At 36.6% G+C, this 14,587-nt stretch overlaps 1 protein-coding gene across 1 annotated transcript in view; it reads right to left on the reverse strand.

Moving 5' to 3' along the window:
- Positions 1 to 6,775: 6,775 nt before the first annotated feature.
- LOC127861483 (tetratricopeptide repeat protein 39B-like) overlaps positions 6,776 to 14,587 on the reverse strand; it is a 57,448-nt gene continuing 49,636 nt past the window's right edge. The window contains exons 17-18 of the mRNA XM_052399991.1: positions 12,566 to 12,682; positions 6,776 to 11,788 (exon numbers count right to left, since the gene is read on the reverse strand). Of these exons, the coding sequence (XP_052255951.1) occupies positions 11,548 to 11,788; positions 12,566 to 12,682 (358 nt within the window). The 3' untranslated portion in view covers positions 6,776 to 11,547. The remainder of the gene's footprint in view (positions 11,789 to 12,565; positions 12,683 to 14,587) is intronic.

A 14,587-nucleotide genomic window follows, 5' to 3' on the forward strand; every position in this document is an offset into this window, starting at 1 on the left:
TTACAAATTGACAGATAGTTATCCTGACAAAAATCAAGGCCAAGTTTGAATCTTGGTAATCTTGATAAAATTTGTTCTTAATGTTTATCGAAGCAGAGCTTGAATCTGAGATCAAAGGGTAAGATCTTAGGAAAACCTTATTTGTTGTTAACACGCAAAAAGGGTCAGTGAGTTTATTCGACTCGTCTAGATGTGAAACATATAGAATGTATACATCCTTGCTTGAACCAGAAAAATATATTTCCATTAAAATTCCATTCTACTATAGAAAAGCGCTTGCATGGTTTAGATGTTCCAAACACAAGTTTCGTATTGAAACTGGACGACATATTAGTATAGACCATGATTTTAGATATTGTACTCACTGTCTTAATGTAGAAAACACTTATGTCATTGAAGAAGAATTTCAAGTATTTTTAGAACATAACATGCACCTTTTTTCTTGCTATAGTAGAAGCAGGAGAAGAAATTGATTTTATTAATCTGATAAACATGAAACATGATCTAAACTTGAAGAAAATTGCATTATTTATATATTTCTTAATGCGCAAAGCATAAACATAAATCTACTTACAACTCATGCATGTGTAATGTGACATGTCTGTACAGTCCACTCTCGTTATCTCGAAGTCGGCGGGAACAAGAAAAAATATCGAGATAATGAGAGTTTGAGATATCCGATTAGGCGTTTTCAAAGAAAAAATGAGACGAAAATTAACCTTGTTTTTAACATCTAAATACCTGCTAAGTTTTCTTATTAAAGCCGTCGCCGCGTAGCATAATACTCTCTACCTGATATATACGCGTTTTTACGAGACACAATTAATTTTGCTATTTAAATGCTTAAAATGACGTTTTAAGTATGACATAATTGCATGAACACATGCGGTTATAAGTTTTCTAAACTGTCGAGTAAACATCCGGTAATGTTGCTATTTAAAGTTATGATGCAATTGACGTCCAATCAAGACGAGGGTTTTCCATCTGAACATGCGTAAATCACGTTCCGGAATACTGAACTGTACATGTATATTTTGGAGTTTGAAATATAAGTTCAATCGATTGTAGTACAGGATCAAATAAATATGAAAAGCCATTTTGAGTCTTGTCTTTATTATCTTTATTACTCAACATCCCCAGATCTAGATACAGGCTTGAAGTATTCAGTTATGCACGTTTGCTTAGAACAGACACTGTAGAAATTGTCTCTAAACAATCAGCTCCACGTCGGCGGCCTTCCTCTGGACGTCGGAGTGCGAGAGCTGTTGAAGATAGCGCCTGACTAAGTCACATGCCTTCAGTGCCTTGCCTCGCAGTGACTGGCACTGGTGCAGGATCCTGATCTTTGTCGTCGGACTCATCGGTTGGTCTTGAGGCCTTCTCGACTTATATGATGGCCTTGTACTTTTCCTTGAACGACTTATTTTCAAGCTTCCGCTTAGTTCCCCTCTTGACCGATCCAGATATCCCCCCGGGTTGGATACTGGGTCCATCTCTGGATTGCTCGACCGACAACTCAAAATATTCTTTCAAGTTAGCCATGAAAATGACTGTTGGAGTTCAATGATAGAACAACATTCTGCAAATTTACGACGGTTTATATACGCAAAAATATAACTCAATGCATTTTGGAATGTTGTTTGTAAAAACAATTAGTCTTTCGGCCTTTCGGCAGGCTGTGTATTAATTGCAGTTAATTGATGTTTAAGTGACAGTTAAAGTGACAGGTCTTACTCAAGTGGTAATGGCTAACGACATTAAACACGTGTGATCATTGATGCAATTAACAGATCAATTTCCTACCGCACAGTATCGGGAGCAGCCGGGCGAAGCGGGACGGTGAAGTATCAAAGAAAAAATTTCTCACCTTTTGCCGACACTGGAACAGTTATTCGCACTTCGAGATAAACTACAGTAAATACATGTAAAATCGGGACTCGGGACAAAATTTCATATCGAGATATGGAATTATTCGACATAACGAAAATCAAGATATGCGATGTTTATTTATATAGATAAAGAAGGAAAACAATTGGGACATTGAGCTTACGTCGACATATCGAGAATATCGAGATATCAGATGTCGAGATAACGAGAGTGGACTGTATATTGTATTTTGGGCCAGTGGCCTTTAATTACAACATTAATTGTCTTGTCTCGTCTTATTACTATATTGGCCACATTAATGACTCAATCTTGATTAAACTTGGTCAGAATGTTTGTCTCTTTACTATCTAGACCAATTTTCAATTTGGGTCACGTGTTCAAAATTATTTAACCTGATTGGTGAGTTGGTAGTATTGTTGAGTCGTTACCCCAACCAGTCATTTGCACACAGTGTAAAGATAACAAAGCTTCATTACCGATAATAAGTATATATTTTGTTTATTCCTATTGAATCATACAATTGAATATCTTATAAATTGATTAAAATGAATGTTTATCTTAAAAATATCAAGGAAATGTTTGCAACTGGATTGAGTGGTCAAAAACTATATCACCAGTTCAAGTTTTCAACAATTGGTGTCCGTTAACTCAAGTAAGTGCTTAATCGCCAACTTTGTTACATACCAGAATCTTTTTTTACATATTTACTTTTTTTTTAAACTCTTGTCTCCATCAAACCGAAGTCTAACGATTCAAAATTATCATACTGCTAAAATTAACACATGTACTATTGAACAGCAGCCCTACCGGACATGTTCAATGTCAATAACTGGAAATACACAATTTTTATTGAATTTATAGAAAACTTCTTGATCAATTTAAATAAGTGGCAGACATTGTAAGCACAGTAATTGAAACTGGGCTGAAGAGATTTGGGAGTGCACAAACATTGATTCCACCCATCTGACCTTGAAAATACGACGTCAGCAACAACTTAAACAAAAGCAACTGTCAAAGAATCCATGTATGGGGTAGACAGTTTTGGAAATCTTAAAACAAATATTGTAAGTGGATAAAACATTTGACTATTTAAAATAACTAGAAACATTTGCGTGTTGGATGAATGTATCAGGCAAAGATTATATCTTTTATAGCTGTATTTACCACAAGTAATGTTAAATTAATTAAAACAACCAATTTAACCAATCAGACAATTTGATTATCGCATCATTTTCTACATAACACCTAGTTACTATGCAAAATGTATAGGCAAATAAATATAAGAAAGTCATAAAGTGTATTAATTATCCCCCGCCATAGGCGGAGGGATATTGTTTTGGCGTTGGCCATCCTTCCGGCCGGCCAGCTGGCCGGCACTTTTGTGTCTGGAGCCATATCTTGGAAGTGCTTTGGCGGATTTCATTGAAACTTAGTATGAGTATATATATGGATAAGAGGATGATGCAGGTTGGCGTTGTCCATCCGTCCAGAAAACTTTTGTGCCCAGAAGTATATTGGCGGGGGATATCAATTTAACAAATTTGCTTGTTACATTGGGGTTGTGTGCGGGGGTATCACTACATGCGGAAGTTTTTCACATTTATGCAAATTTAACTTGTTCAAATCTAGTTTACCTCATGACGCCAGAATCACAAAATCTCAACATGCCTAATGCATCAAGATGAAAGGGCAAAAAACAATTCATTTGACAACTCCTTTGAAGCCTTGGATTTTTTTTATTGATTTTATAGACAACAATAACGATTATACAAGTTTGGTCTTCATATCCATCTAGTTGCCAGAATTCTAGACGTTCAATTGTTTTGGGTTTAAATGTAAACTTTGTTCAGTACTTTTATGTTTAATATTACTAGTAACAAGAGATCAAACATATAAAAGTAAAAATTCTTGCAATAATCAACAAGAGTGGAAAAAAACTAAACAAGACTTATCACAGAAAATAAATTTTATACATACAAAAAACAAATAGAGGTTAAAATTTACATGTCATACAATATAAATATAATTGCCAAATTATTTACTAACATGAATTGAAAACAGACCTGTTTTATGAGACATGCCAGATAGGGCATCTCATTCTTCTATCATAGATTCAATTTATTATGAATTGCAGCTTACAAAACAGCACATCAATTTGTGAATACATAAACACAAACCAGTACCATGTCATTTAAATGCAAACATAATATTATTTTAGTTGACGCTCAAACCAAAATATCAATATTTTGACAAATGCTTGGAAAATGTGACAATAAAGTATATGAAATACCACTAATCCCAAGTACTTAGTTACAAACAAATTTAACAGGTGCATATTGTAAGTCGTGCACTATAAATAAAGTATTCAATGATATACAGGTGGCAAAGATTTTTTTAAGCAGTTATTACAAAATAAAAGTATTAAACAATTGTTTCACAGATACTGATGCCCCACAGCATGTTTCGACACAGACAAACCAACCAGTCACAAAAAATTGTGTATACTAAATACTTAAACAAGAGGGCCTGAAAGGCCCAAAGTCGCTCACCTGAGAATACAAGATATTATTTGGACAAATCTTCTGACCAAGTTTCATGAAGATCGGAAAATAAATGTGCCTCTAGAGTGTTAACAAGGTTTTACTATAGCCATAAAAGGAAAAATGCCCCGCCCCCTGGCAGCCATGTATTTCAACCAACCGGCATCATTTTTTAACTCGTCCAAGATATTATGAGGATGAATCTTCTGACCAAGTTTCATGAAGATAGGACAGTAAATGTGGCCTCTAGAGTGTTAACACGATTTTACTACAGCCATATAAGGAAAAATGCCCCGCCCCTTGGAAGCCATGTTTTTAAATTTTTTTTATATATTTTCAAATTCATCCAAGATATCATTGAGACCAATCTTCTGACCAAATTTCATGAAGATTGGACAATAAATGTGGCCTCTTAGAGTGTTCACAAGGTTTTACTATAGCCATATAAGGAAAATGCCCGCCCCTGGTTGCCATGTTTTTAAAGCAACCAAAACCATTTTCGAACTCATCCAAGATGTCATTGGAACAAATCATCTGAGCAAGTTTCATGATGATCTGAAAATAAATGTGACCTCTAGAGTGTTAACAAGGTTTTACTATAGCCATATAAGGAAAAATGCCCCGCCCCCTTGGTGGCCATGTTTTTTAACCAACCGGCATCATTTTTGAACTCGTCCAAGATATTATTGGGATGAATCTTCTGACCAAGTTTCATGAAGATCGGACTATAAATGTGGCCTCTTGAGTGTTAACAAGATTTTACAATAGCCATATATAGTCATATAAGGAAAAATGCCACGCCCCTTGGCAGCCATGTTTTTCAAGCAAACTTTACCATTTTCGAACTCATCCAAGATATCATTGAGACCAATCTTCTGACCAAATTTCATGAAGATTGGACAATAAATGTGGCCTCTAGAGAGTTAACAAGGCAAATGTTGACGCCGCACAATGGACAACTGATGACACACGACAGACAAAAGGCGATCACAAAAGCTCACCATGAGCATGTTGTGCTCAGGTGAGCTAAAAAAGTGCCCTTTATAAAAATGGTTTACATATTATAGTGGAATCAAGACAAATTACACAAACTTTCAGGACGTATTTTTGGGCTGACAAGTGCACTGCTTAATGTTTTTCACTTTGTAGGTTCATCAAATAAAACTGTAAAATGAGTCATTAATTGGAGAAACAGTGTATAGACAATGTCCTAACATAATGTTTCTCGTGAAAGCCACTTATTGACTTCCTTGCCTAGAATAAATTACCTTTTTGAAAAAAAGGCATGAAATTGTCAACATTACAGTTCATTAAACATTACCAATGTAAAAAAGATAATAAAAACAATTTCTACAACTTTGTACAGAACGTTTTATGTGTATAAATAAACTATGTGTATAAATAAACTATAGTCATTTTATTTTAATGATGCAGATGCAAATACAAAAGTAGTATAAGCAATTGTTAACTTACATGTACCTTCTTGCCATTCAAAAAAAGATAGTAATTTTATTAATAAATATATACAATACTAAGCATTAAAAACATTCACTATATACATTTAAAATCCAGGTTCTATTGATTGTGCTCCAGTAAGTTTAGGTGGTCAAGTGGCATGTAAACAATCTATTGGTGTATTATGTGAACTGTCTAAGAGGGAGTAAACCACATCACTTAGCCAAATACACACATGGGATGATTCCTTGACATTGACCAGTCTCTACAGGGCAAAACACATGGGATGATTCCTTGACATTGACCAGTCTCTACAGGGCAAAACACATGGTATGATTCCTTGACATTGACCAGTCTCTACAGGGCAAAACACATGGGATGATTCCTTGACATTGACCAGTCCTCTACAGGGCAAAACACATGGGATGATTCCTTGACATTGACCAGTCTCTACAGGGCAATACACACATGGGATGATTCCTTGACATTGACCAGTCTCTACAGGGCAATACACACATGGGATATTCCTTGACATTGACCAGTCTTTACAGGGCAATACACACATGGGATATCCTTACATTGACCATCTACTGGGCAATACACACAATGATTCCTTGACATTGACCAGTCTTACAGGGCAATACACACATGGGATGATTCCTTGTGACCAGTCTCTACAGGGCAATACACACATGGGATATTCCTTGACATTGACCAGTCTTACAGGGCAATACACACATGGGATGATTCCTGACTGACCAGTCTCTACAGGGCAATACACACATGGGATATTCCTTGACATTGACCAGTCTCTATGGGACATGGGATATTCCTTGACATTGACCAGTCTCTACAGGGCAATACACACATGGGATATTCCTTGACATTGACCAGTCTTTACAGGGCAATACACACATGGGATGATTCCTTGACATTGACCAGTCTCTACAGGGCAATACACACATGGGATGATTCCTTGACATTGACCAGTCTTTACAGGGCAATACACACATGGGATGATTCCTTGACATTGACCAGTCTCTACAGGGCAAAACACAGATTCCTTGACATTGACCAGTCTCTACTGGGCAATACACACATGGGATGATTCCTTAACATTGACCAGTCTCTACAGGGCAATACACACATGGGATGATTCCTTGACATTGACCAGTCTCTACAGGGCAATCTTCAAAGTTAATAATATAGTGGTTAAACCTGGTAAATGGTTTCAATAATCTTATAGATTAACTTCAAATTAATCTTAGACAAACAGAGAGACAGAACGATCATTTAAGCCAAATTCTTGAAATACCTTAATGCATGTGTGTAAAATATGGTCTCTTATTATACTGTGCTGACTACAAAGGTATATATTTCCACTTTATGAAATTTTTCATTTAAAGTAAATCAATTCCAAAATTTAATCCAGTCATGACAGAAAGAATTGTCTCTGATCATCTAAACACTTTGCAAATGCATTTAGTCAGCTATGCCCGAACACGGCACATTTTTAGCTTGCATCAGTAACTGGTATACTGCGACTGACATTCTGCATCTATTCATGCAATAACACCACGTAAAACATTCTGTCTTTCATTTCAGCTATTCTGAATATTGTCAGAATGTTAAGTTTAAGATTCAAGTGTTCAATAATATAAAAGTTTCAACAGGGTCAACAACAAACACTCTACCTAAAACACCAATGTGATAAACATACCACTACAGTATCAATAGATTCAAATCCATGATGACGTTTTACTCCTCTTTCCAAACTGATATAAAAATAGAATAAGTTTCAACAAAACTAAATGGACATAGCTAGTTATTTGATAAGACCCGTATCTATGGTAACACATTTTAGTTACTTTGCCATTAAAAAGCATAAACATCATATAATACAATTAAAACAGCAATCATACAATGCATATTTTTGGCAGATAATAAGGGTATTCATCTATGAAATAAACACAAATACGATGAATATACAAAGGTAGCATATCTCTTCTACATGATGAGTAACAGTTCAGTTCGTAGGAAAACTGGTATTGCATGTGTCATAGGATTGCACCGTAAAATGGTCAAAACTACTGCACTTCAGTATATAATGGTTCGATTTTGTTGTTAACGTTTAAAACCCCAAGAAATTATCAATATTTGATTCAATATCATGCAAAAAATGTACCCTAAATTTGAAAATAATACTTCAAACAATACAAACATCAAAGAGATTAACATATAAAGATGTATTTATGACTGAGTTCTGAAATGGTATTGAAACACTGATATCAAATAACTCCAAGAATACCATGGAATCAAGGACTTCAAAACTTAGATGTTGAAAAGTCCTGTATCATTCACCTTTATAAAGATGAATATAACTAAGACTTAAATGGTTTTGTAACAATGATATCAAAAACTTTCAAAAATATGGAATCAAGAACTTCAAAACCTAAAATTTGTATAAGTCACCTATCTAACAAACAAAAAATGAGAGCGGACAAGGAATGTAACAAGAATTTCCTTTTATGTCCCACAAAACATGCTCTTTTAATTAAGTTAGTGGCCTGGAATGCAAATGGAGCACAATTGATTTTATGAAACAACAACATATCCCAGACAGCAAATAAATTAAATACACAAATTTAAGCCTTTAACATTGTGACGAAACAATGTTATTTTCTTCATAAAATCTGCCCAGCAGTTCAGGAGACCCTGTTTGAAGAACAGGTTTTAATAGACACACATGGGCGCATTGGCATACGATAGATACACGGTATCCTAAAATCTTCACAGAACCACTATGTGCTAAGGCGAGTTAAAAACAGATTTTGAATATGTTTTCTATCACATAAATGAGGTTGAAAACTAATCATGATTTTAATTACAGGAAAATAAACTAGATTTTTGTCACAAACATAGCAATACCCCAGCACAGTTTTGTCAACGGCAAAGCAGCAATCAGCATGAAAATGCAAGGGTCAATAACTCTAAAACAAGAGGGCCTTGATGGCCCTTAAGCCCTCATCAGAATTCAAGAAAACCTGCTGGGGAAAACTTGATGATCTAGTTTTTTACCCCTTTTGTCAAACATTCTATATATTTTCATCAAGACTGAGTCATATATGTGGCCTCTAGAGTGGGAACATTATTTTCAGATTTGCCCATCCTGAAACTTGGCCTATATATTGTCAATTTAAACATTTTTACTTAAATTGATCAAGCTTTAGTTATAAATATGGTCTCTAGAGAGCTTAAGAGGTTTTTCTGAGATTTGACCTGGTGACCTTTGGTTTTGTACACGTGACCCAGATTCGAACTTTACCAATAAATTATCCCAATTAACAATCTGACAAAGTTTCATACATATTGGATGAAAATGTGGCCTAGGGTAGAAAGAAACCAAAAATTGATGACGCAACACGACCACGGATGTCAGTGTGATAACAATAGCTCACCTTAAGCACTTCGTGGTCAGTAGAGATATTAAAGTTTGGATATAATCGCTTGAGAAATGTAGAAGATATCGGTCTTAAATTTAACAAGAGGGCCAAGATGGCCCTAGTTCGCTCACCTGAGAGGAGTTGATTCATTCAATGTTTACCAAACGTCTAACTTGACCTAGATATTGTCCAGACAATCATCCTGGTCAAGTTTCATCATTATTGAATCAAAACTCTGGCATATGGAGTGTTTTTGTTTTTGTAAGATTTGACCTGGTGACCTATATTTTGAGTTGAACCCCCTTACCAAACATCAAACTTTGCTTACAAAAATAAATATTAAGACCAAGATTCATAACATTTGAAACAAAATTGTGACCTCTAGTGTTTACAAGGATTTTGTATAATATGAAAATTTGGACAATCTAAGGGCAATAATTATGGCATTAATTATGTGATATATATAAAACCAATCTTTTCACCAAGTTTCATGATGATTGGGCAAAAAATGTGACTTCTAGAGTGTTCATAAAGTTTTTTATCTATGTATAAATATAAGAAACCCCCCCCCCCCCCGGCAGCCATGTTATTCAACTGACCGGAACCATTTTTGAACTCACTCTCATATCAAGGAAACGAATGTTCTGACCGAATTTCATGAAAATTGGGCCAAAAATATGACTTCTAGAGTGTTCACATGTTTTCACTATATACATATAGAGAAAAATGCCCCGCCCATTGCCGGCCATGTTTTTTCACCGATCTGGACCATTTTCAAACTCCTCCGAGATATCAATAAAACCAATGTTTTGACAAACTTTCATGATGATTGGGCAAAAATTGTGACTTCTAGAGTGTTTACAAGGTTTCTCTATAGCCAAATAAGGAAAACTGCCCCCCCCCCCCCGGCAGCCATGTTATTCAACTGACCAGAACCATTTTCGAACTCAGCTCTCATATCAAGGAAACAAATATTCTGACCAAATTTCATGAAAATTGGGCCAAAAATGTGACTTCTAAGAGTGTTCACATGTTTTCACTATATACATATAGAGAACAATGCCCCACCCACTGGCGGCCATGTTTTTCACCAATCTGGACCATTTTCAAACTCGTCCGAGATATAAAAAAAAACAATGTTTCCACCAACGTTCATGATGAATGGGCAAAAATTGTGACTTCTAAAGTGTTTACATGGTTTCTCTATAGCAAAATAAGGAAAACTCCCCCCCCCCCCCGGCAGCCATGTTATTCAACTGACCGGAACCATTTTCGAACTCAACCCTCATATCAAGGAAACAAATGTTCTGACCAAATTTCATGAAAATTGGGCCAAAAATGTGACTTCTAGAGTGTTCACATGTTTTCACTATATACATATAGAGAAAAATGCCCCGCCCACTGGTGGACATGTTTTTTCACCGATCTGGACCATTTTCGAACTCGTCAGAGAAATCAATAAAACCAATGTTTTGACCAACTTACATGATGATTGGGCAAAAATTGTGACTTCTAGAGTGTTTACAAGGTTTCTCTTTAGCCAAATAAGGAAAACTGCTCTGCCCACTGGCAGCAATGTTTTTCAACAGACCGGAACCACTTTTGAACTCAACCAACATATCATTAAGACAAAATTTTGACAAAGTTACATGAAGATTGGGCATGAAATGTGACTTCTACAGTGTTTAAAAGTTTTTTCTTTTTTTTTACCTAGTGTCCTAGTTTTTGACCCGGCATGACCCAGTTACGAACTCGACCGAGATTTCATTGGGACGAAGCTTCTGACCAAGTTTCATGAAGATCGGACAATAAATGTGGCCTCTAGAGTGTTTACGAACAAATGTGGACGGACGGACAGATGACGGACAAAGACCGGTCAAAAAAGCTCACCTGAGCAATCAGGTGAGCTAAAAATATATTTGCAGACACACCAAATGACAGAGTGAATCCAATATATGCCTCTCACACTGTTTGTATGGTATACGAGATGGGTAATTATAGCTACCCTGAGTATTAGAAAAAATAAAAAAGTTATCACAAAATGAACATGATGGACCTTTTCATGATTGGTAAGGTGAAACACTTAAAAAACAAAAATCAGTTTTTACAAACTAGCATTCAGCTCTTCTTACAAAATAATTGCACATGTACAATAAATAACCATACATTCCCTGAAATATTTACCAAGATAGGATACAAAAAGACAATTTAAAAGTAACAGGTCACAATTCTTCCACCAAAGATGTTGAGTTTGCAGTGTTAACGCCATTCCCAAGGGCCTCAGTGTATCCAAAGGAGGCAGCCTCCTGTGTGGGTGAGGGCAAGGGGCTACAACTCTGATTCTCATCTCTACTGGGTGTGTTGGAGAGGGAATCCTCACCCATCAGCTGACTGAGACTGAGGCGGGTAGCGTGGATGCGGAAATGGAGTCGGGACTCCAGCAGGTACCCTCTGAAGTTCCTCCTGTGATCAACAAGACAACAACCTGATATTGCAAATCCAATTAAAAGCATCATAATACGCCATGAAATACGATCTATGAAAGGGCACATTCTGACAGTCTTTCAGTTGGCTTAGTATTATTCCTGCAATTATCAACACAGAAAACTTTTATGTTATATTGCCAATGGGATTAAAAGCAAACAGAAATTACACCACACATAAAGATCTGTGGACGGTCAAATTCTGACAGTCTTTCAGTTGGCTGATTAAAGGTTTTAAAGTGAATTCAGCTAAAATCCCAAGTGCATATATTATAACCCAAGTGAAGGTATTGAAAATTCATATTTGATTGGAAATGGTGCTTCTTACAAAGAGCAACCTTAAGCACTGTGAAATTTATGTTTCTAAACAATTCCAGATATTGGTCTTAACAAGCAATGAGTCGATGGTTAATGAAATATTGAACAACTAAATACTATAAAACATTATACAAATAATGGCATCAAGGTAACTGGTGCCACAAACATTATACAAATAATGGCATCAAAGTAACTGGTGCCCCAAACAAATAATGGCATCAAGGTAACTGGTGCCCCAAACAAAACCATCTCCATGGTGTGAACATTCGTGGTAAGTTATTTTTAAATTGAATGAGGAATGATGTAACAGACTGAACAAGCAAACGATCACACACACACACACCAACATACTCTCAACTTATGTGACAGCCATATCAAGCTTTCCACAAGCAGGTTTGACAAAACCTCCACTGCACACTAGTTCATTGCCATCACTTACTTTGCCCTATCCAGGAAGGTCTGCACCTCTTGCAGACGTCTCTGTTCCAGACACAGTATGGCCATCTCCACAGTGGCACAGGGCGGAATGTACGTGTCCATCTTGATCTTCTTCTCACTGGAACATGCAGAAAATAAACACAAATCATTATGGGCAACTTTGTATGCCCCAGGATCTAATTATCAGGGGTATACTGTTTTTGGTCTGTCCGTCCGTCCGTCCGTCTGTCTGTCTGTCTGTCTGTCTTTGTATGTGTGTGCCTGTCCCAAAACTTTAACCTTTGTCATAACTTTTGCATTTTTGATGATAGCAACTTCATATTTGGCATGCATGTGTATCTCATGGAGCTGCACATTTTGAGTGGTGAAAGGTCAAGGTCATTCTTCAAGGTCAAAGGTCAAATATATGGCTTCAAAGCGGCGCAGTAGGGGGCATTGTATTTCACAAACACAGCTCTTGTTAAAAGTTATGCTTGATTGGTCATTGTCAGCTCAGGAACTACTTAAAGTACCCCAGAAAACATACTATTAGTACCCTGCAGTATGGCAGGGCTTCCATACTCAGGGTAGATTGTAGTATATGAAAGAGTACCCAGGGTAGTGCCTTAGCTGAAAACGACCAATTAAGCCAAAGTTATGGGGCTTAGATAATGAATTTATACCATGACCCTTAAGATCCTTGTTTTGTTTCAATTTAATATCTTCTGTAGTTATCAATACATTCACATCATTACATTCATATGGTAAAAAGTGTTGTCATGACCCTGTGATTACGGGGGCTATTTTAAAGTTGGTTTAAGATATTGGTTTAGGACATTGTTGTCATTTCAAACCATATTATTACAAACAAGGTCAAGCGTATTTTAATTAGGGAGCTTTTTGCGAGCTTACGGATAAATTTTCTTGACAATTTAAATAAATCATGGTACGAAATGATAACAAGTGTCAGAGTTTTTTTATCACATGGGTTTAAATCAGCAACCAAAATTAATATTTATTCAAATGTCATGATAAAGATCTATCATAAATATAGCCATATAAGGAAAAATGCCCCCCCCCCCTGGCAGCCATGTTTTTCAAGCAACTGGAACCATATTTGAACTCCTCCAATATATCCTAGGGACAAATCTTCTGACCAAGTGTCATGATGATCGGACAATAAATGTGGCCTCTAGAGTGTTAACAAGATTTTACTATTATAGCCATATCAGGAAAAATGCCCCTTTCCTCTGGCGGCCATGTTTTTCCAGCGACCAGAACCATTTTTGAACTCGTCAAAGATACCGTAAATATAGCAATATAAGAAAAAATGCCCCTGTCCCCTGGCGGCAATGTTTTTCAAGCAACTGGAACCAACTGGAACCATTGACGAACTTGTCAAAGATATGATTGGTACAAATCTTCTGTCCAAGTTTCATGATGATCGGACGATAAATGTTGCCTCTAAAGTGTTAACAAGGTCTTACTTGAGCCATATAAGAAAAAATGCCTTGCCCCCTGGTGGCCATGTTTTTCAATCATTATCAACCAAAACCATTTTCGAACTCTCCCAAGATATTATTCGGACAAATCTTTTGAACAAGTTTCATGATTATCAGACCATAAATGTGGCGTCTAGAGTGTTAACAAGGTTTTACTATAGCCATATAAGGAAAAATGCCCCCCCCCCTCCCATCTGCCATGTTTTTCCAGCAACCCGAACCATTTCCAAAATTGTCCAAGATATCATTGGCACAAATCTTCTGACAAATTTCATGAAGATCTTTCAAATATAAAAAAAGGGGGAAAAAAAATTGAGAGGGGGGGGGGGGGTAGGGTGGGGGGGGGGTAGGGGGGTGAGAGGGGGGTATAATGTGGGGTGTGGTAATTTATTAGATGATGTTTAAAAAAAAATTGTGGGAGGTAGGAGGGGGGGGGTAGGGGGGGGTGGGGGGGTGAGAGGGGGGTATAATGTGGGATGTGGTAATTTATTAGATGATGTTTAAAAAAAAATGGGGGGGGAGGTAGGAGGGGGGAGGTAGGG

This window comes from Dreissena polymorpha, chromosome 16 (assembly GCF_020536995.1).
Source record: "Dreissena polymorpha isolate Duluth1 chromosome 16, UMN_Dpol_1.0, whole genome shotgun sequence".
Classification (NCBI taxonomy): domain Eukaryota; kingdom Metazoa; phylum Mollusca; class Bivalvia; order Myida; family Dreissenidae; genus Dreissena; species Dreissena polymorpha.